The sequence below is a fragment of the Phyllostomus hastatus genome, unplaced genomic scaffold (genome assembly GCF_019186645.2).
Source record: "Phyllostomus hastatus isolate PE091 unplaced genomic scaffold, TTU_PhHast_1.1 phas_contig_254, whole genome shotgun sequence".
NCBI classification, from domain to species: domain Eukaryota; kingdom Metazoa; phylum Chordata; class Mammalia; order Chiroptera; family Phyllostomidae; genus Phyllostomus; species Phyllostomus hastatus.
In genome coordinates, this window is record NW_025333810.1 from 17,013,659 (window position 1) to 17,038,356 (window position 24,698).

The 24,698-nt window shown below is 35.4% G+C and overlaps 1 protein-coding gene across 3 annotated transcripts in view; it reads right to left on the reverse strand.

Annotated features, from left to right (window-relative positions):
- Positions 1 to 290: 290 nt before the first annotated feature.
- Positions 291 to 24,698, reverse strand: part of CEP120 (centrosomal protein 120) — a 73,541-nt gene continuing 49,133 nt past the window's right edge. For all 3 annotated transcript variants that reach the window (XM_045838064.1, XM_045838063.1, XM_045838062.1), the window contains 3 exons: positions 20,863 to 20,961; positions 9,255 to 9,400; positions 291 to 2,064 (listed from right to left, as the gene is read on the reverse strand). In XM_045838064.1, coding sequence (XP_045694020.1) covers positions 1,830 to 2,064; positions 9,255 to 9,400; positions 20,863 to 20,961 — 480 coding nt within the window. In that variant the 3' untranslated portion in view covers positions 291 to 1,829. The remainder of the gene's footprint in view (positions 2,065 to 9,254; positions 9,401 to 20,862; positions 20,962 to 24,698) is intronic.

A 24,698-nucleotide genomic window follows, 5' to 3' on the forward strand; every position in this document is an offset into this window, starting at 1 on the left:
GTCACTTGCTCAATTCATTCATCTACTGTGGTCATACTCAATTCCCAGAGATTGGCAATAATTTTAAAGCAATCAATATAAATATGCTAAATGCCACATACAAATGAAATGGCTGTTGCTAAAGGACTACAAAGAGGTGTTAAAATTTCGCTCTTCCAGTTTTAAGACACATAGAAAGCATTGGCAATGTAAGCCCTTAGGAACCAGACACAAAGTAACTTGATGTGGGAAGGGTCAGGCACTTTCTCACTTGGTTTAGAACACAATAACACTGCTCAGGAACTCAAACATGCATACAGTTATGATTTTATTTCTTAAAATATGTAGCCAAAAGATAGCTTTACAGAAGGCAAAATAAACCACACATCCATTTTAGAAAAGCCCTTTTCCTATGTTTAAATCTGAGGCCCCCTCTAGTGTTTGAGATCAGTCACATGCAGCACACACTGCAACTGAAGGCACGGTCACCACGTTTCACCAGGGACCTTCCGGAACAAAAAGAATACTTGGTTCCATCGATGTGGCACAAAAATCAATGAGAGAAAATGCCTAGCCATAATTAATATTTCAGATTCCTATGATTCACGTTCATTATTCTCTCATTCAGTAATTTCTGTTATTTACTGCTGGGTTGTTTTTAGATTAATACTTTGTTAATAAAGAAAAAAAATATAATGCATATAGGGATTTAATCTCCCAAATAAGATATATACCTCCTAGGAAAGCAATAAAAAATTAATTTAGTGTTACCAAATAGCCTGTTCTGCTTTTATAGAAGTTATCAGTAGCATATATATGTATAATTTCCTAAAGTACATACTTACATTAATTGTTTGGGCATCAAATTTCAAACTAGATATTAAAGACTTACCAAATCTGTAAATTTTGTAATAAATCTTTTCAGTACCCTGTAAAAGGATGTGGGAAATGATTCTTTGAGGGCAAATATTGGCTCTGAAGAATATGATGTAAAGGAATTCTTAAGTTTATACAGACATGGCACTTAAACCCAATGATTTAATCTCATGTACTTTAAAAAAAAAGATTGATTAAAATTAGGGGGAGAAAAAAATGTTTATTTTCTCAGCTAAAGCCTGTAAGTGTCTGTTTCCATGTTCTAGTACAGAATTAACAAAAGAAAACGATGTGATCTCGGGCAGGAGGCTGACAAGGACCTTATTAAGCTATTACTTCATATTCTTAATAGTTAAGAGCAAAATGAAAATTTGAAAATTAAATAGTTCTTGAAACAAGTTTAATCTGCATTAACTATTTAAATAAATGACTGATTTGTCTCTCAATATTATCGTATGGCTTCTCTGCACTGGTCCTGCTTTCTGTTCTCAAGCTTGCCACTTGTAAATGCTTTAAACAAGACGTTTAAAATGAGGTAAATAAAATGGGTTACATTTACAGTTGGTCTAAATAATTAAGAATTATATTCAAATGACAAAGGCACAACATGTTCAAAGTACAACATACTCTTTTGGCTCAACTTGAAAAGTTACATAACTGGAAATTGCTGCAGTTATTTCTCCTAGAACAAATTTAGTGAAAAGCTGTTTTGAAAGTTAGCCATGAAATTATAAATTATGAAAAACATGGAAGAGTCATTTAAAATGAGTATATAAAATGCAATTACAAATGAAACCAGAATGGGAGGTAGCATAAAGTAAATAAAATCAAATAAATACTATACAATAGCATATAAAATTTTGCTTATAAAAATTGAAAATTGCATCTTAAAACATCCATTTTACCTTCATTTGAGGGTTTTACAATGAAATTAAAATTTGGACCTGGAGTCTATAAAGACTTTCCAAATGTTATTAATTACTGGTACTGTTTTTTGCCAAAACCTCTCTGATCTGTCGGTCAAGTTCACTTATTATTCGGTCCTCGTGATTATACACACCCGTCCTCATCAAAGTATCCCTTTCTTCTATTAGGCGAGTCAAATAATCATCCAAACCTCCTTCCAATGCATTGCCATGTGGACCATCCACTTTTCCACTTGCAATCTCTCTGGAATCCTGGTACTGTTTTTGTTCTTGTTGCCTTAACCTGAGAAGTCAAGAACAAACACCACTCTAGCAAGCAACAAATGTTGTTTTGATTTTCTTAACAACGCCATTTAAAACAAAATGATTTAATGGTAAAATACGTTTTTAGTAATATTTTCAGGAAGAAAACAAAAATCAGTGTGACACTTGGCAGGTCAGAGTTAGCACACTTATAAAAACAGTTTTAAAAACAATACTTGTTTTTCTAATTATAAAGTACATGAAAACTAGAAATTTTGGAAGTGTGTAAAAAATAAAATAATTGTCTTATCCAAAGATCTCACCCAAAGATCAATCTAAATAATAATTTTCTGTATTGCATTTCAATTAAAAATGTACATGTATACATATTTTATTAATACATATTTTTCTAAAAAAGTAATATTATAAATGCAGTGCCGTATACTACTTTTTTCACTAATGAATCAAGAAGAAAAGTCCTTACTGTTATGAAGTTTATTTCACTAATGATTCATAGAAAGTGAAATTCTATAAATGCACATTTTAAGACTTTGTATGGATTCTTCAAGTAAGAAAGGAGAGCAGGTGCCAGCCTGGGGTTTGGGTATTTCTAACAGGGTATCGTTAATCAAACTGTCTTGAGAAGGGAGAACATGCTTACTAAATGACAGTAAGGGCAAGGGTGGACAAGGAGTATGTTTTAATTTAATTTAGAATGTACAATTAAAATGTAACTTTATTTATGTAACTGGCTACAAAAATGTTTTAATTTGCAAATACTCCTAAGTTTGTCTTTATAAACAGGATAAAGTAGTTGCATCGAAACCCCTGCCTCTAAATGGTGTTCGCAGCAAGTGAGCCAATGAGAACCAAACCCACTCCTGAGTTTACGTGTGCAGTGGGCAAGAGGAAGAGCCACTGTGAAGCGAGTCCTGCTCTGACGGACAAGAGGACGGGGCCCCAGACAGGGTGTGGATCTGTCGGTAGAACACAGCTTCATTTGTTCAGATGACCCTCTGAAACTTCAACTGATTCACAAAAACATTGGGAAGTGAAAACACTGTTCAAGGACACCAAATATCTTCATCTGTTTTCGGGAAAAAACAAAAAGCCTAAACAGAGAGGCACTGTGCTTTGGGTCTGGGGTGGAAACCAAGTGGTTAATAGGATACTGGTATCAATTTGAGCAATTCACGTGCATGCATAAGGGAAGATTTCTGAATAGTTGTTTCCCCTGTCCTAATTCTTATAGCTCTTTTAGAGGAAGAGGTAATTTAGGCAAATTAATGACATACAACAAATTATGTACCAAAAAGTTTAACCATTTCCTCATTCATCTGTTTATACATAAAGGACAAACCTTTCACACACCTGATTGCTCATCTCTACCAAAGCTTTACTAAAATGCAAATCATCAATTGTGGTAACTATAGGATCTTAGAACCCTGTAGTTAATGAAGCCCATAATGATATCAAAGGAAACTTCACTTCCCTGACAAACACTGTGTCTGGACTCCATTCATACACTTCCTGTCACTAGGAACCTACTACTTTGTGGGACTTCTGTTGAAGATCTACAAAGTACCTTCTCATACTGAACTTAGTATGCCTTTATGCTTTCTAATATCTAGCTGTGATTCTGCTCAAGAGGGTAACCTACTACTTTACTTCTTTTTAATATCAGAACCTTCCAGATATGTAAAGGCAGCTATCTATTACGTATTCTGCCCAAGAGTTCTCTTCAAGTTCAATATCCCTTAATCTTAGAACCACTTCAACACAATAGTGTGGTGATTGTAGGGCAGAGGGGGCAAAGGGGACTAAATGGTAATGGGAAAAAATACAAGAAAAAAAAAAAAAACTTCTTGGTCACACTCCATTGGAAGCTCTCTAGGTAGCTGATTTCCCTTATCCAAGTATGTTGCACTTGGTTAAGAACACCTTAGAGGTGCTGAGTACTGAACACTGCTTTTATGAATGTCCCTAACTCTACTGGCTTTTGGCAGCCATGTCACACTGTTAATTAATTAATGGCCACTTAAATCCTCTAAGGCTTCCTTATGTGAACTGTTTTTTAAATATGTCTATCACTTAAATTTTTCTTAGGACTTCCGGTCAAGATGGTGCCATAGGCAGACATGGCTCACCTCTTCACACAACCACATCAAAATTACAACTAAAATATAGAACAACCATCATTCAGAACTGTCAGAAATCGGGTTGAATGGAAGTCTGACAACTACGAAATTAAAGAAACCACATCCATTCAGACTGGTGCAGGGGTGCAGATGTGGAACAGGCTGGTCCCACACTCATGTGTGGTAGATAAAAATTTGGGAGAGATCTCAGGAGTGAGGAGTCCCAGCCTCACACCAGGCCCCCAAGCCCAGGGTTTCAGTGCCAGGAAGGTAAGTCCCTACAACTTCTAGCTGCAAAAACCAGTGAGGATTGAGTCAGTGAAAGAAACTGCTGGAGCCCCAAGCAGTTCCTCTTAAAGAACCCACAATGGACTCACCTACTCAGACTCAATACCTCTGAGCTCCAACAGCAGGGTAGCGGCTGTAAGACACCAGTGGCATACTGGGAGACATTGGAGTGTCTGGCATCAAGGTGAGCAGAGGCCATTGTGACTTTTTTAAACCTTTGCGCTACAAAGCTACAGAACCTAAAAGCTGGACCTTATCCGAGACTATCAACCTGGCTAATACTGTTTGACTTGCCTTCTTATAAGCTTACCCAAGCTGTTTTTCCATATTAATGGGGTCTTGGGTCATGTTGCACAACTTCCTAAATCCTCTCAAACAAGTCACAGCTGGCCTCAGTGAGCCATAGGCCTGGCACTAGCAGCAGCCAGCCTAGATTCAGGAATCTCCAACCCCAGCACAAGTAGCAGTCATTTAGATTGCTTTATAGGTCAAGCAGGGCAGCCTTTGGCAAAACACAGGTGGGGGCTGACCTTGGCCTGTACCACCCAGGAAACTCCAGGGCCAGTACACCCAGTGGAAAGCTAGAAACCATGTCAGAGCACCACCACCCTGCCCCTGCCCGGAAGGTGGAGGTTGGTAGTACGTGGTCACAGCCAATCCTTGCAACTGAATGGTCTGGGTAAATCCCTCCCATTATCTGCCCATAGTAACCAAGGCTCAACTACAAGAGAAGTGTGTATGTTGCCCACACAAAGGGCGCACCACAAGTACCTGGCTTGGGTGATGGGGAGGCTGTGCTACAGGACACCTACTACGTTAGGCCACACTACTGAGACAGAGTCAAAGCAGCTCTACCTAATACGTAGGAACAAACACAGGGAGGCTGCCAAAATGAGGGGACAAACATTACCCGAGTGAAAGAACACATCAAAACTCCAGAGAAAGAGCTAAATGAAATGGAGATAAACAATCTATCAGATGCAGAGTTCAGAACAATGGTTATAAAGAGCTCAAGGACCTTAGTGAGGACCTCAGCAGAATAAAAAAGACCGACTCAGAAATGAAGGGTTTGGTAATTGAAATAAAGAACAATTTACAGGGAAACATCAGTAGAGCAGAGGAAGCTGAGAATCAAATCAATGATTTGGAACATAAGAAAGCAAAAACCAACCCACCAGAACAACAAGGAGAAAAAAGAATCCCCCAAAATGATAGGGTATGTAACCTCTGGGACAACTTCAAGAGGTCCAACATTCACATCATAGGTACTAGAAGGGAAAGAGAAAGAGCAAGACACTGGAAATCTCTTTGAAAAAATAATGAAAGAAAACTTCCCTAATTTGGTGAAGGAAATAGATATACAAGTCCAAGAAGTACAGAGAGTCCCAAACAAGATGGATGCAAAGAGACCCACTCTAAGACACATCTTAATTAAAATGTCAAAGGTTATAAAAAAAAAAACAAACCCCAAACTACTAAGCAAACTAAAACAGGAACAGAATCACAGAAATGGAGATCACATGGAGGGTTATCCGAGTGGGGGGTGAATGGGGGAAAAGGTACAAGGAATAAGAAGCATAACTGGTAGGTACAAAATAGATATAGGAGGAGGTTAAGAAAATGGAGAAGCGAAAGTACTTATATGTACAACCCATGGACATGAACTAAGGGGTAGGAGGGGGGTGCAGGGCAGAAAACAAATGGGACAAATGTAACAGCATAATCAATAAAATATATTTTTTAAAAACAAATAAAATGCCAAAGGTTAAAGATAAAGAGGGAATCTTAAAAGCAGAAAGAGAAAAGAAGTTGCTTATAGGGGAGTTCCCCTAAGACTATTAGCTAATTTCTCAAAAGAAACTTTCAGGCTAGAAGGGATTGGCAAGAAATATTCCAAGTCATGAAAAGCAGAGAACTACAGCCAAGATTGCTCTACCCAGCAAAGATATCACTCAGAGTCAAAGGGCAGATAAAGAGCTTCCCAGACAAAAAACTTAAGTAGTTCATGATCACTAAACCATTATTATATGAAATGTTAAAGGAACTTATTTAAGAAACAGATGATCATCGATTTTAAGAACAATAAAATGGCAAAAAATACATAGCTATCAACAATTGAAACTAAAAAGCTAAGCAAACAAGAACAGAGACAGAATCATGGATACAGAGTGTTTTGATGGCTGCCAGATGGGAGGGGTTGTAGGGGAATGGGTGAAGAGGTGAGGGATTAAGAAGTAGAAATAGGCAGTCACAGAATAGCCATGGGGATGTAAAGTACAGCATGGAGTAGCCAAAGAACATACACATACGACTCATGGACAGGAACAATGGTGAAAGGAATGCCTAAGGAGTGAGGGGTGCTTAGTAGAGAGGGGCTAAGGGGAAAATATCAGGACATAATAGCACAATCAATAAAATGTAGTAAAATTTAAAAAGTTAAAGGGTTATAATAAAAAAAGATTTTTCTTATAATTTATACAGAGGACTCTGCTTTTGACTATAATATTTAATTTTGTTGGATTCAGTTCTCTCTGAATCCTAATTTATTAAGCTATTAAAGATAACATTCAAGTTTGTATGACCTACGAATTTGATAGAGAAAATGGTTATATTCACTTAGCAAACAACAGAGGCTTAATAAATATTTGCTAAACTGAAACCAGAAAAGTGCTACAGTCATACATTGCCGAGTGACGTGGTGGCCATGCTAAGGTCAGAATGCAGTGAGTAGCGTGTCTGTAACATCGGTGTAAGCAACCAGCACACTGTCCGCCATATAAAAGTGTAGTGCACATAACTATGTACAGTATATAATACCCGATAGTGATAAGTGCCTATCTCACTGATTTATGTTTTTATTATACTGTATTTTTATCTTTATTTTAGAGTGTACTCTTTCTATTTACAAGAAAACAAGTTTTCTATAAACTCGTGCAGGCAGCAGCCTTATACATCTATTTATTGCATTTCTTGACTGCATCATTTTCTCTTGTGTTTGATTTAATCTGTTATTGTTTTGTCAGGAACGTGCTATGCAGGCTTGCAGCCCAGGAACAATAGGCTATACCCTATAGCACTGGTGTGTAGTAGGCTCTACCATCTAGGTTTGTGTAAGTGTTCTTTGTGATGTTCACATAATGATAAAATCACCTAACAATGTATTTCTCAGAACGTATTCCTGTCATTAAGCAATGCATGCCTATATGACAGCAAAATTTTGAAAGGCAAGGATCATATTATAATTAATTTGTTACATCTTCCAAGTCTACAACACAGTGGACGTCATATAAATATTTGCTGAATAAAAAAAATAGCATGAATTGAGCCTTATGGTATAGCACCGTAGACCTTGACCTTTTCCAATTGATATTTATACATGAATATCCTAAATGTTCTTGCTTAATTCAGCTCTGAACCCACCTAATATAGCGACTGAGTTTTCCCAGCTCACACATGGAGATGTTATACATGGGATATTTTGTCAAATGAACTGAACTGCATCTCCCCACATTAATATGCAGAAGCTCTATTCTCCAATGTGATGGTCTGTGTCTTTTTGGAGATGATTAGGTTTAGATGAGATTGTGAGGATGGGGACCTCTAATGGGATTAGTGCCACTGTGCAGAGGTACACCAGGGAGCCTGCTCGCCCTCTTCCCACCATGTGAGGACAGTGGGAAAGCAGCTGTTTGCCAGTCAGGAATAGAGTCCTCACCAGAAACCTATCATGCTGACAAGTGATCTTGAACCCTACCTTCCAGGATTGAGAGACAATAAATTGCTATTGTTTAAGCCACCCATCCATGGTACGGTACTTTATGGCACCCCAAGCTAAGACAGCATGCTTTACTAAAACAGAAATACTATTTCTTGATAAACTAAGTTAAAAAGTCTTCCCTAAAACTCAACTCCAAATTTGTTCTTAAGCTACTTCCTAAAGATGACTTTTCTAACATGAAATGCTGTTGAAATTGCAACTAAGATGAACGTGACACTACAGAGAAGCCCTGTGTAGCAGGAGTTAAAAATATGACTTCTGGAATCAGATCTGAACTCTGGCTTCAATGAGTTACTAGCTGTGTGACCTTGGAAAGGGTACTTAAATATCTTTAATTCTTGGTTTCCTAATCTCTAAAATGGGGATAATAGCTTCCTCAAAAACTTGCTTTGAAGATAAAAAAAAAAGAAAACAGGCATGTGAGGCATTTAAAATAGCTCTTGGCACACGGTAAGGATTCAATAAATAAAAGCTATTATTTACATTATTATTGTAATTAAATTAGAAATTTCTTATATTTTTTGTAATTAAAAATTCAATATAATTATCTTGAAACAGTAGCAATAATCCTGTAGTTACACAAATATAAATTTTAAGATACTAATGCTATGAATGGAAATGAAAAAGCTAAATAGATTTATGACAGCTACATTCATGATAAAAATTTTGAGTGTAATAATGTTCTTTGGCGTGACTTTACAAATCAGCTATATTTTATAGTATATGATCTGCTTTATTCTTGAAAGACCTGACATACTTTCCCCGGACCAATAACCAATTAAAAAGTTGTCCTAACCCTGGCTGTGGGCTCAGCTGGAGTGCTGTCCCATGCACCAAAAAGGCTGCAGGTTCAATCCCCAGTCAGGGTGCGTATGGGAGGCAGCCAACTGATGTTTCTCAATCTCCCTTCCTCTCTTTTTGGGCATATCCTCAGGTGAAGATTAAAAAAAAAAAAAGTATAAGAGGTTGTCCTATTGGAACTTCTGTTTTGTATGAAAAAGAAATGTAATGTTCTAGTTATTATACCTGTTCAATTCGTTTCTTATATCCAACAATTCTTGTCGCTCAGTTTTTACTGTATCTTTTTCCTCAGAAGCCAGGTAACGTAGTCTCATCTGTTCCAATTCTTCTTGCTGCTTTTTAAGGCGAGCCATTTGACTTTCTTGCTCCCGCTGGAAAGAAATAAACAAGCCAGGTCCTTAATGTTAGAAAATAAATATATTTCATGTAACTTTTGTGATTATAATCCTGTTTGACAGTACCCAGCATACAGCCATGCACTACCAATTCTATGATTTGCGTATTATCTAGAAATGAGCAGGTTCTCTTTTAAAACTCTTTCCATTATTTCTCCTCTTGTTATAAACCATAATCTTTCATGGTCCAATCTGTAACTGAGGTTAGCTTAATGGCATAAGAAAACAGAAGTTGAAGGGAAGAGAGAGTCCAAAGACAACACAATAAATTGCCCCAACGATCAATGGCAAGAGCAGCATCTAAGAAATGGTTAATTACACAAAAATGAACCCAGAAACATTCAGTAATTGTCCCTACACTGTCACTAATTCTACTCCCATCTCGGGTAACAATACACCTTTCCACTCTTTACTCCAGGCTCATACAAAAACCTACACACGTGACGAAGTGTCTTTAAAATACATGCGTAACATTCCACAGAATGCATATTCCATGCTTTTTTCCAACCATTCTCTCAATAACAGACTTTCGTTACTATGAGCAATGCTGTAATTAAACACCCTATTGTCTAATGTCACACACAAATGTTTCTACATATTTTTTTAGAGATAGGTGCTTTTCTTTCTTTAGGACAGAACCTCAAAATAAAAGAGCTAGACCAATAGGTATGTGTCATCTTTAAAACATCTTTAAAACAAACATTTATTGAGTAACAGAAAACTGCCAAATCACAAGTGTACATTTTGATAAAACTTCACAAAATGAACCACTCAACCCCCATCCAGACCAAGAAACAAAAAATGCTCAGAACCCTAGATGTCCCTGTGTTTCCATCCTCCCCCAAACATAACTACCCTACTTCCTAACATCATGATTAAGTTTTGACTGCTTTGAACTTTATATAAATGTAATTGGACAGTATATATTACTTTATAGCTTGCTTTTTTCACTTAACATCATTTTCAAATTTATTATTATGTATAATTGATGATTCAAGCTCCTATTTGGCATTCCATTGGAAATATACAATTTATTCATTCCACCACTGAGGGACATTTGGGTTAGTTTCCAGTTTTGTATTATAAAGCTAATATGAACATATTGTACACATCCTTTGGTCCATATTTGTATGCGTTTCTATTGGTTATGTACCTATGATTCAAACTGCTGGGTGATAAGGGTATGAGAATTTCAGTAGTAGTAAATATCATCAGTTTTCCAAGTGGTAGTGCAAATTTATACTTCCAGGCGAGCACTGCTGTGTTCAATGTTCCTGCAAACATTTGGTAATGTCTTTTTTTTTTTCATTTAGGCTGTTCTTACAGATTATCTAGTAGTTTCTCATTGTGACTTTATTTTGCATTTTTTCAAAGACTAATGAGGCTGAACATGTTTTAATAGTTTTAATGGCATTCATTTATCTCCTTTTACAAAGTTCCTGTTCAACTACTTGATACTTTGCTCTACTTGGCTATCCATCTTTCTTTATTGATGTTTGTTGTTCTTTATATACAGGGAGGGGCAAAAGGAGGTTTATGGTTGTATGGGAAAGTTTTTCATATTATTTATTAATTGTATTTTTTATATAAACTGTAAACCTACTTTTGACCCACCTATATACTGGGTAAGTCCTTTGTCACTTAAATTCCAGATATTTCCCACTATTCTGTCTTGCCTTTTTACTGCCATAATGGTATTTTTGACTTATTTTTATTATAGCCCAAATTTATCTGTCGGGCTTTTTTAACTTTTTTGGCTAGTGCTTCTATGTCCAATTTAAGAAAGGTTTTGCCTCAGTCTTAAAAATACTCCTTTGTTACCCTCTTGAAGGTTCATTTAGATCAGTAATTCATATGCAATTGAATTCTCCCCATATAAGAGCTCTAATAGACCTAGCAATACTTACTGTAAAATACCATCCCCCACCCCACCACACACTGCTTAGCAGTTATCACCAGTCCTGTCACCTCTGCCCACTGTATGTATAGGTTTGTTTCTGGACCTTCTGACCTGATTGTCTGGATCCTTCTATTAAAAGTACACTTTCTTAGTTACTGTTTAAGTCTTGTGATAATAACTCTTGATATCTGAAAAAGTCTTCAACCTTTGGCTGTTCTTCAAAATTTTCTTAGTTATTCTTAACCCCTGTATTTTCATATAAATTTCAGTTTCTAGGGCTGGAAAAAAAAGTACTGCTGGGATTTGATTATGCTGAATCTACAGATCAATCTGGCCAAAAACATCGATTCTTTAATCAGTGAACATGGTGTACCTCTCCCATTATTTAGGTTTTCTGTAATATTTTATCCTTCTCTATGTACTAAGAGTAATATCTTCCTTTGAATGTGCTCCTAGTGTTTTTAGGTACTGTTTTACATGGTAGAGTTTGAAAATTTTCCTTCTCTAGTTGTATCTAGTATAGAGAACGGAAATTACTCTTTATATACTGTCTTTGTTTCCCACAAACTTACTAAGTCATTAATTCTGGTAGGTCACCTGCAGACACTTTTCGGTTTTCTAAGCATATAATAGTGTCATCTGTAAATAGTGGCAGTTTTACTTTTTCCTTTGTGACTGATCCACCCTTTCTTTTGTCCTATTACACTGGCTAGAACCTTTAGTACAATGTTGATAAATGGTGATAGAGGGCATCTTTCTCTTATGCCTGATCTCAGGAAAAAACTTTCCTTAAGAAAGATTGTTCTTATGTAAATATCCTTTATTAGATTAAGAAATTTTCCTTCCATTCTGAGTTTGATAAGACTTATTATGGATCAATTCTTTTTCTGCATTTTTATATGATCACTTAATCTTTGCCCCTTTATTGTTTTATGGTGGTAAATACCCAACTTTGCCTTTGTTTAATAAATAAACCTGACTGTGATACTTGTAAGTTTTATATCTTACAGTTCATGAGACTGGCCAATTTATTTTGTTCTTATAATATCCTTATCAGATTTTAGGATCAAGACTATGCTGGTCTCATTTTAAAAAAGTGAGAGGTGTTCCCTCTTCCTAGCTTCCAAAAACAATTGTATAAATTTAGTGTTATTTCTAAAATGTTTACTAAAATTCAAGTGTGAATTCTTCTGGTTCTGAAGACTTCTTTGTGTGAAGGTTTTTCACTATGGATGCAATTTCTCTAATAACTATATAACTACTTATATTTTGTTTCTTCTTGTGTCAGTTTTGTAAGTTCTATTTCTTAAAACCACATGAAAATTTTCATACCATCCTCTTATCTCTGTACATGTCTGTGGAATGTGCAGCCCCACCCCACTTCTTATTCCTGGTATTAGGACCTAGTGTTTTTTTTCTTTTTGTCTTTGAATACTCATTGCCAAGGAGGAGGTTCCTTTCAAAAAACAACATTTTACTTTATTTTGTTGTATATTTTCCTCCTGTTTCATTAAGTTTTACTCATCTGGATTATTTCTTTTGCTTCTAATTTCCTTAATGTCTTGTTCTTTTACTGACTGTTTGAAAGTGGTAAGAGAATAGATTTTATGCTTTTCTTATTTTCTAAGGGCACTTGAGGTTATAAATTTCCTCCTGAGAACAGCTTTCATTAAGTCTCATGTCTTTTTAATTTTTATTTATTTTAAAGATTTTATTTATTTATTTTTAGAGAGGGAAGGGAGGGAGATAGAGAGAGAGAGAAACATCAATGTGCGGTTGCTGGGGGTCATGGCCTGCAACCCAGGCATGTACCCTGACTGGGAATCGAACCTGCGACACTATGGTTCGCAGCCCGTGCTCAATCCACTGAGCTACGCCAGCCAGAGCTAAGTCTCATGTCTTGATATGTTGCATTTACATTACTTTTAAGTTCAAAATATTTTCTAATTTCACTTGTCTGAAAGTCTTATGTCAATTCCATTTATGGACGTTATCACTGGGTACAGAACTTTAAGCTGGTAGTTATTTTCTTTCAGTACTTTAAGGATATTTTATTCCACTGTCTTACGGACTCCTTCACTTCTGTTGAAAAGCCATCAGTCAGTCTTATTGCTGCTCCTATGAAGGTAATGTCTCCCTCCACCCCTAGACCTTTTTAAGATTTTCTTTGCTTTTTGACAATTTTTCTATGATGCATCTAGATGTGGTTTACTTTGTATTTTTCCTGCTGAGAGTTAGTAGATATCCTTGAATCTATGACTTGATATCTTTTTCACTTTTACAGAATTCTCATCCAGTATTTCTTTAGATATTGCTTCCTCCCTGCATTTTCTATTTTCTCCAGGAGGTTGCTATAGGTTGAATGTTTGCATCCTCCCAAAATTCTTATGTTGAAACCTAATCCCCAATGTGATGGTGTCAGGGGACGGGGCCTTTGGAAAGTGATTAGGTCATGAAGGCAAGTCTTTATGAATGAGGTTAATACCCTTATAAAAGAGGTCTTACAAAGCTCCCTAGCCCCTCTGCCCTGTGAAGACACAGTAAAAAGATAGCCATTTATGAACTGAAAAGCAGACCCTCACCAGACACAGAACCTGACAAGGTGTACGCACCCTGATCTTAGACTTTAAGCCTCCAAAATAGTGAGAAACAGATTTCTGTTGTTTATAAGCCCCGGAGTCTGTGGTATTTTGTTATAGCAGCCCAAATGGAGTAAGACAGGGGTCTGCAGTTACACAAAAGGTAGTCAGTCTCATATACTGTATCCCATATGTTGTTTATGGTCTTTGCTGCTATTTTCCATCTTTTTTTCCCCCTTCTCTTGTTTCAGTTTGGATACTTTTTACTGACTTCACACATCCTTGCTTCTGCTATGCTTAATCTGCTCTTAAGTCTTCTATTTCACTCACAATACTTTTCAGTTCCAGCATTTCTATATGACTCAAAAGATTCCACTTCATCATTACATTTCCTTGTCATCACCTACTTTCTAGAACACAGTATTAGTAGTTATTTCAAACTCTGTATCTGGTGACTCCAAAATACTAATTACCTATTGATTTACTTTTTTTGAGCAAAAGACCTAAAAAGCCATTCCACAATAAGGACATGTAAGTGGCTAATAAACATATGAGACAATGCTCAAAGTCGATCAGGGAAACAAACATTTAAGCCACAACATGATACTATTTAATACCCACGAAACTGGAAAAAGTTAACACATCTCAATTGCCATTGCACGTGGTGTGAAGAATAACTACTACATACCACACAGTAGGAACTGCATACAGGAGCTGCAGATTTGCGCAGCCACTTTAGAAAGTAATTTGACAATATTTTGTGAAGAGAAAAAATGAGCAATCCCTACTAAGAAAAATTCCACTTTTAGATATAAACACTAGAGAAACTTTTATACCTCTCTTACATGTAGATTGTGTTGTCTTATTAAAAGAAAACTGGGGGCCCTGGCCAGGTAGCTCGTTTGGTTAGACCATCATCCCAATACGTCAAGGTTGTAGGTTCCATCCCCAGTCAGGGTGCACGCAAGAATCAACCAATGAATGCGTAAATAAGTGAGCGACAAATCAATGTTTCTCTCTCTCTCAAATCCATAAATTAAAAAAAACTTAGAAAAAATATGTCTACTCAGAGAAGACTGGATAGTGGTATATTCATATGTTTAAGTTTTATAAAGTAATAAAAATTAACTAGAGGTAGCATCAAAATAGCTAAATCTCAAATAATTCTGAGTCACATAAGGTGGTCACAGAAGAATAATTCAAAGAGAATGATCTCATGTATATAAAGTTTTAAAGCACACAAAAGGAAACAGTGTGGTTTATCAATATTTTAAATATCTTATAAAATGATAAAGAAAAGCAAAGGAATAGTAAATACCAAATTCAGGAAAGTAATTACCTCTGGAGAGGATACAGTTGAGAAGACACAGAGGACTTCTCAAGCATTGATAATGCTTTGTTTCTTAACCTAGGAGGTGGGGGTTGTGGTATATAAGAATCTTTTTTCTTCTTTGGAGTGTACAATATGTTTCATTAAAAAATTATTTTTTAAAAAGAGGAAAAGTACACCAAATTGTTATATCTGCCTGAGGAGGAGATTAGGTTACTGGTGCTTTTTATTTTCTAAGTTATAATGCTGTAAAGGTTACTTTTTTTTTTTACCACTGAGCAAGTAAATTTGCAAGCAGAAAAAAATAAAAAGTTGATCATTTTATTTTAGGTTACTTTATAAAATTTTAACATAAAACTTGAAACATTTTAGTTCTAAGGCATATAAAGAAAGCCTTGAATTTTTAATCAAGAATCCAGCATTAATAATCATCACACATGTACACACAAAAAGTAGAGGTTAGTGAAAGAAATCCTTTCTTTGCCAGGTGCTCTGGGTTAAAGACTCCTCAATCAAGAGAGTATAATCTTTATTTTGCCTTGGCTGCCTATAAATCCAGAGAGGAGATGTAAACATACATACACTAGACTAAACAGAGGCTAAAAAGTGGCCACTACGTACTCTCCCACTCACACATATCATGTATGTCTGTGGGAAAAAAGCTTACAACTAAACTAAGGAACTCAAGTAAAGTTTTCTGAAAATAACCCAGAGCTGACAAGTCAGTAGGAGGGCCTGGATGCTTTCAAGACACAGTTTTTAACCAAGACTTGGACCTCCAACTGTTTTCTTAAACAAAGATTTACATCCTATCCCTGGCTAAATTACTTATAAATTAATCAAATTAATTACTCTGAGTGGATAAGCAGGAGGCTGGACAAGATAGTGCTGATGTCAGCCAATGAGGTCTGTGTTGTTTTAACTAAATATATCAGCTTAGTTTTAAACAGATCTACTGTGCACAAATATGGTAAGGGACCCACATTCTACCCAAAATCTTAGTTCTTACTCCTCAACACAAGGATTAAAGTGATCACCTTAACTTGAATATTTGTAGTACAATTGAATTCAAGTATTTGTTTTGGTTTAAAAATATTTCTATAGTATATTTTCATGGAGATGGGGGGGAGGGGAAGGAAACTAAATTACCCCTTAAATGTAGCACAGCTAGAACTTCGTAAAGTCAGTGTTACACAGTATATATATCAAAGATACCAAATCCAGAATGTTTGGGTATCATTTCCTTGTTTCCTAATTAGGGCCCATTTTATGTGATACTTATTAATATTTTATAGCTATTGCCTACCCAGTTACCAACCCCCCCCCCCCCCCCCCCGGGCCCCACAAAAACCCAAAAGTTTACAACTTGGAAACAGAGACTTTTATGTTTGTGAATCTGAAAGGTTGTTTTTAAATAATTAGAAGGTTATGATTTTTTAATTCACAGATTGACTGTACTAGTTCACCTTTGAGTAATGGAAATCTCTGTTTAAACATTCTTTTGGCAATAGGCACCAAGCATTAGATCTTATTTCCAAGCTTTACCAGCTGGGTTTTGTCATTAACATTTATTAACAATCTAAGATATGACTTTTGCTGTCTAATCCGTACTACACAAATGTTTTGTATGGCCCTCCAGAGGATTCTGCTGTGACAAATTACTGGCAGAGATTATAGTCCCATGGCTGTTCACCAGAGGCAATGTAAAATTAACATGGTACTAATCCAATTTAAACAAAATGTTGCACAAACAATTCTCTGAACAAAAGCAGAGAATTCCAACTTTATATTCAAACATAGTGTTTTTAATAAAACATTTCTGTAAAAAAATCAAAGTAACTTTCACACATATGAATTGTGCCTATTTGATAAAGTTATTAATTTTAATCTTTCAAGGACAGTTAGTGGCAGAGCACGATTCACTTTGGTAATCCCAATGTCTGTTACATTTCTTCTTAAAGTGTGTCTCACTTTAAGTGAGGCACACTTGTAAGTGTGGTCTATAGAACATCAATGGTTCCTACTGGACTTGTAATCTGTTTACAATGTTGTTTCTCAAGCAGAACGTTTGTGGGATAAGGAATAGAATTGGTCTGCAATTAAGATCACTGCATTCATAAAAAGAAATGGTTTTCTTTCATGACAGTAGTTTACAGTTGAATCAGTAATTTAACATTGTTTTCTTAATACTCTTACAATAACTCAAAAGAAAGGAGGCCTTTGAACTTTTGTGACTCTATTATTAAGAAAAAATAGCTAAAATTGCTTTGTCAATGGTTTTTAGGCAAGAGGGTAGAAAATACATACAAAGGGAGAGTAAACAGAAAATCATAGATCAAATGTAAAGATAAAGATGACAGTAAGTGTATGAGGATGCATGTTTTTAAGGAGTAATTGTGTGGGTCTCCTTTTGAAGGAGACTACTTCAGTATCTCAATGTAACACTGACAAAGAGTCACTAACTTGGAAGATTCCACTCAGGACATTGTTTATTTATTTGTATTTTTAGAACTATCTCAGTGAAAACAATGTCATCTGTCAATTTACACATATGAACATAACAACCAGTTTACTCAAAGTAAAAAGCTTTTGTGTGGATATTTCTTAATAAGAAACATGACACTATGATGAAATTATCTTTCAATAATTATTACTCATTTCTCCAAAAGAAATGCCCTAATCAGCAACTAACACACTTCCATCTTTTCATAACTAATTTTGGTAATGCCTTATAACACAGGTGGCAAACACAAGGCCTACGGACTAAATCTGGCCCTCCACCTTGTCTCTACCTGGCGACAGCACTGAGCTCCTTGTCCCTAGTTAAGGAGTAGTTACACTTATACAGTCCTAAAATTGCACTCAGCCCTTTGAAGGCAACCTCGAGGCTGATGTGGTCCCCGGTGAAAATGAATTTGATGCCCCTGCCTTATAATTAATTATCACTGTATTAGCCTCTTTGCCTTCATGCTGCTACTTTTTCAATGATAGGCACTATCTTCCATTTCTTCCCCTTGTACTGTTTGGAAATTTTAAATGATTTCAAATACAATAATGATATTTGAAACATTTCTCCCCTAGCTTTGAGTGACAAAATACAATGATAACCCATTGTCTTCTTGTTTTCCTAATATTTTCATTTGCCTTGCTCACTGCCTTGCGATATGATTGTTAAATATCAGATGAACTTGGGGTTCCCCAGGGGAGAAAACTGCTGTATCAAGAGCATCTACCATGATGCCAAGATGCAATTGTTCATTTTTTTCCCATTCATCCAGCAAGTACTCAGAGCCTTCTCAATAAGTACTTGCTGAATGAATGGAAAAAAATGCAATTAACTACAGAGGTTTCTTTAGACTCAACGCACTCTCATCTCTTTACACACCAACTTTAGGGAGCATACCTACCGACACAGATGTGTACATTTAGCCCTTACATGTGTTTTTTTTTCCTTCTGTACAGTTTTTACAGAAAATCTATTAAAACTACCATCCCAATATAAAGTATTATTATTCAAACTATATTCTACTCTACTCCCCTATTGCTGTTACTATAAAACAATATTCTCTTGTTCTCTAGACTTAAAATTGTTGATGCCTATCATTTCTTTGAACAGTGAGTCATAAGTACTTCCAACATTTGTTCTGTTCATCAATACCTAAAGCTACCATCTAAATTGGGTGCCCACTGACTAAAACCAAGAACACTACACAATAGCTTTATGGCTCATCTCCCTTTTTTGACAATTACCACTTATTGAGCACGTACTACATACAAACACTATTAAATGCTTTTAAATCCACTTATTTAATTCTCAGAACAATCTGTGAGGGAAAATTTCAACATATAAAAGAGAATAATAGAGAAGTTAAATTACCAAGCTGCAGAAGTAAAGAGGTCCATCTCAAACACTGCCTCTTCTATGTCACCTTTCCTAAGTCCTATTACATCAATGTACTCTGTATGGCTCTTTTCAGGGCTACTACAATTAGGTAGTAAATGTTGTATTTATAGCTTTCTTCCCTAGTACTAAGTTGTAAGCTCCCTGGGGGAAAGACTTGTTTTACTTATAATTTATAAACCTAGGGCAGTACCTTGAATATAGGAGACTCTCAGTACAAAATATGATTATTCACTCATCTGTCTTCAGCTCTGTGAACATATATAAAATATTTGCTATTGTTAATACAGTGGTGCCCCCTCTCTGTGGTTTTGTTTTCAGTGGTTTTCAGTTACACACGGTCAAGATCCAAAAATATTAAATGGAAAATTCCAGAGAGAAACAATTCATAAGTTCTAAATAACTGCACACCATTCTGAGTAGTGTGATGAAATAATCATGCAGCCCCACTCCACCCCACCCAGGAGCGAATCATCCCTTGGTCGAGCATAGCCACGCTGTACACACTACCCACTCAGCAGTTACTTAGTAGCCCTCTCAGTTATCAGGTCAGTTGTGGTATCGGTCCTGTGTTCAAGTAATCCTAATGCTGCATCACACTGACTATGTCATCACACTTCACCCCATCACACATTATTTCACTGCATCATCTCACATCATTGCACAGTGAATACAATAAAATATTTTGAGATAGAAACAAATAACTTTTATTACAGTATATTGTTACAACTATTCCGTTTTTAGTTATTGCTGTTCATCTCTTACTGTGCCTAATTTATAAATTAAACTTTATCATACATATGCATGTATAGGGAAGAAACAGTATATATAGGGCTCAGTACTATCTGTGGTTTCAGGCATCCACCAGGGATCTTGGAATATATCCCCTATGATTAACACAGGACTACTACATTATTTTATACTTATAATCTCAACTATCTACAAGCTATGTTAGCATAATTTGCCTTATGTATTCTCCTGCAGTCTAGTACATACTCCTTTATGAAGGTGGTCAGCATTTAGTGCAATACCATAAGGATGCTTAATAGCATCTGATGGTTATGGAGACACATTAAGAAAAATTCAAATCTGAAAAGACTCTATGTACCAAATTTCATTTAGAATAAAACTGTCATATCAAAAGAAAAGCAAAACTTAGAATAAGCTAACTACTATTGATCCATGTGTTATCCAGTAGAAGGGAAAAAATGTAGAATTCAGTAAACTATCACTTTTAAACTCTTTTAGAATTATGCAAAAATTCCCTGTGATTCCTTCCTTAATTGAATAAGTTACTGTGTCTTCTTAGGAATAGCATTTAAAATATGTTCTTAAGTTTGAGGACATGTTAAATTTTTTAACTTATCCTTAAGTTTCTCCCCTCAAAGGTATTCCCAATAGAAAGAAATTAAGACTGAAGAAAAGAATGGTAGTTTTATTAAGTACAGTAAAAGAAATTATCCAACTTCTTCTGGGAAAGAGAACAGTTGGCAATTACAGAAAAGGACCTAAAAGTTTGAAGTTTCAGTGTTTAATTTACAAAAGGAGGATCTTATATATAACAACAACAAAAAAAATAGCACTGGACATTCAAATCTCAAAAATAGCACTGGAGATTCAAATGCAGACTTCTGAACATAACAGGTATTGCCAAATATGCAAACTTGTAGAGAATCAAGGGGAAAAGGCATAAAAAGAATAATGCATCATCAGCTATAAACTACATACCTGTTTAAGTCTGGCGAGTTCTTTCAAAGCTCGTCCCCATTGTTGCTTATAATGTAGTTTAGACTTAGTTGCAGATTCCAACTTTCTTTCAAGTTCAACCTAACAGTGATTAAAATCATATCAAGTGAAACACTATACCACTGAGTACAATCACTGAAAGATAATATATACAAAGAGTCTGGCTTAAGAAAAGAGTTTATATAGTGTAACATACGACATCATCTAAAACTGTTATATAATTTACTATAAATATTATGGCACATGAACATTTTCTTGTTTAAAATATAGTCGTATTTTTACTGCCTAACAGCCTATACTAAAAGGAACTGAATTAGTCTTAACCTTCAGACAGTTACTGTAAATGTATTTAAAACATGTATATTACATAAAGATCATGGGTGAAAAATGCATTTTTTTAAACAAAAAGCAGTTCTATATGTTAGCATTCCAATTGAGTTGGCATTCTAAATCTTAGAACCAAATTATTCCTTTTGGAGGCCTTTCGTTATGTGGAATTTTGTCTTACAACAAGGAAAGCTAGCAGATTCTTTTATAACTACATTTTGGTGAAAAATCATAAATAGAATGCCGAAAACAGTGAAATGTTTAATCAGAAAGCAGTTTACTAAGAAAGAGTACAAAGTCAAAAGTATTTTAAGAATGTTAAAATAAACCCAAGTGAAAAACAAATAATACTCCTAATAACAATCAGCTAACTTTTATTTTCTATTTTTCCTCAAATATATAAAGAAAAACATGAAAGTGATTCAATTAAAAAAAATAAGGCTATTTATACTTGCAGCAGGCAATCTGTTGTGCATGAACGGAAGCCAACTTGGCTCTGTTCTGGAATGTACTCTTCTCAATGTTTCAACCCAAGTACCAAACAAATCCATGTAGCCAACAGACAGTTTTACTATTTAAGTGATAATGTAATAATGTGCCTGAATTACAGTAAAATACCGTTACTCTAAACTGGTCCAATTTTTTTATATGAAATCAACTTTTTCTCATACACACAATTCCTCCTGTTTTGCAGGAAAATAAAACTGAAGACGCTACACAAAAATTCAAACTTCAGAAAACTCATATGAAAATAAAATGAAAGGAAAAGCAGATTGCCAAATTCCTTTCACAAAACACCAGAACATTCTCTGCAGTAATATATGACTTTGCTGAGTCAAGGTCTCTTCTGCTTTACAAATTCCTAGTGCTTGGATTTAAATATGTTGACATTTTATAACTAGATTCATACATCTTAAATTGAATACTCTGAGATTATCCAAGGTGATTTTCACTTATACCCAAAGATTTATACATAATACTTGGAAATTTATCACTAGGACATATGTCAGAGGAATAAGGAAAATCTTTTAAAAAACTGGTGTGAGATAAAAAAGTAGTCTCAGAGGAAGTCTAGTATCCTGATGAGCCCAAGGATAAGAGTTAGGACAGGGATGAACCTAGAGGGACTGCATACAGCCAATGGGCTGACTCCATCAGAAAACGCTGTCTAGGTGGGTTACATTGGTTTTGCCATGATTATCAAAATAATTCATATCTGCATAGTCATTCACACTAATTTCAAACACATGTATAGTCAATACATACACTTATTTCCTTCTTAACAAATAAAAAATTGTAGCTAGTAAATCTGAGACATAAACCTCATTTTTCTAATTTATTCCTTTTGCCAAATCAATTATTACTAACTTTTTTTTTATTTTTAAGGACACAGATGCCTCTAGAATTCTAAAGAAATATATGGACCCAAGTCCCAGAAAAATGCACACAACCAAAGACCTGGAGTTAAGAGCCCTTACTGTGAGTAGATTTGAGGCTTGGGAAGCATTTGCACTGATATGTCCATAGACTTCTCTCTTGAAGTATTTCCAGTTTTAGTATTTGATATTCCTAATGCCCTTTCCTTAGCTCAGGCTCTTCTCATCTTCTCGCATTTCCTCAGCCTCAAATCTACCTATCTACAAATTTTGCAAATCACTATTAGATCAATTCATTCTCTACTAAATAATCTGCAATAGCCACTTCTTGCTTATAGCATTGAGCCTAAACTCTTCTGCTAGGTTTCAAGGCACTCCAAAATACAATTCCCATTGTATTTTGCTCAACCTGCTTTCTTGGTATGCCTCAACAGGAAGCCCTCTACCCCAACCACCAGGTGGTGTCCCCTACACACACCCCTTTCTCTTTGCCCAAATTGCCTCCTGCGTCTGTCAATGCTTTCTTTTTCTTCTCTGCTCACTTAAAACTTCATATTCAGCTCAAACATTACTTCAATACTTCAAGCTGTCTTAAAATTATATTCTGAACACCAAATGACTTCTCCTTTCTGAACTGCAAAGGGTTTCTATTACATTCCCTGGTATTTGATTATATACAGTCATTTAAGGGTCTGTGAGCCATTTCCCCAGTTACACTACAAACTCTCTTCTCTCACTTTCCCCCTTTGCCCTAAGGGGTGAACACACAGTAGATACTCATTAAATATTCTTAAATACATAAACAACCTATGTATGTCCTAATTAATTATAATGCTTTCCATTTTATTTTTTGAAAGTCCCATTTTTAAGCAATCTAAAAGACACTTCCTAGCTAAAAGCAAATCAAACTATCATTCCCTTCTTACATAATAAAGGGAATCAAGAATTACAGTTGATAAAACTAATGTTAATTTCTTTTTAGACAATCTCAGTGAAAATGGGAAAATCTGTGTTCTATTGAAGAGAATGGGTAATCACAAAAGTAAAAAGCTCTTAATCAGACATAACCAGAAATTAGACTTAGTCAGATACTTCTTCATTCATGCCTTCTTTTTCGTGCTTTTTTTTTTTGTCTTTGTTACTACTTAAGAAATAAGATTCTGCCCTCTTCTGGCTCCAAAAATATTTACAAAGAATATTCAGAAGAGCTAAGAAGTTTTGCTTTACTAGGCACTTAAACAGGCTGAATGAAATCATTAGGTCTGATATAGAGGTTGTCCAATTATGCATTTTTTTCCATTTCTCTTTCAAATTCATGGTGCTCTTTATATTTTTAATGCCTAGTGATTTTTACCCTTTTGGTAGAAGTGTAGTTAAAAGAAGGAATTTTAAAAATCACTTAAAATTTCTATAGTAAATATTATCTAGTTCTAGAGTATATTCAGAAAAGATAAATAAGATAAAGCTTCTGCTCTAATTTTGAGATAATTAGTCTCTAAATTTCCCAAGATAAAATGGAAATATTCTTTGACACTCAACAGAGCTTGTGAGACTTGATGAGATACTGTCTGAGTGGTTCAAATCTCTGGTAAATACCACAGTATTCATATTTATAGACAAAAAAATACTTTAATATTTGGTTTTTCAAAATAAGGGTGGGAAATGGCTAGCTGGATTTAAGTTCATTGGTAGAGAAATGAGGAAAAGATAAAAAACAGAGAAATGAAGAGACTGTCTAGGTATATAAGAAGCATAATCAACAAGACTTGTCAATTAAATAGATGTGGGGGTAAACAGAGGAGCCAAAGACACGGCAATTAATGGGCCGCAGAAATATTTAATGAGTTCAGAAACACGAGAAGGAACCAATTAATACCCTCCTCAGCTCAGAAGGTTTTCATCATGCTTCCTTCCATCTCCAAGCTTTCCATACATTCACGCTTTTTGCCTCTTGATGTTTCTTCTTTCAAAGAGTAACTTCTGTGCTCAATCTCTTGTTTTCTTTTCGATGCCAAATTTTCTTTACCCTCTACAATCTGGCTTATTAAAAGGCAGTGACTTAACTGTCAAACACATGGGCCTTTCCTCAACCATTCTTGACTTTCCATTAATATT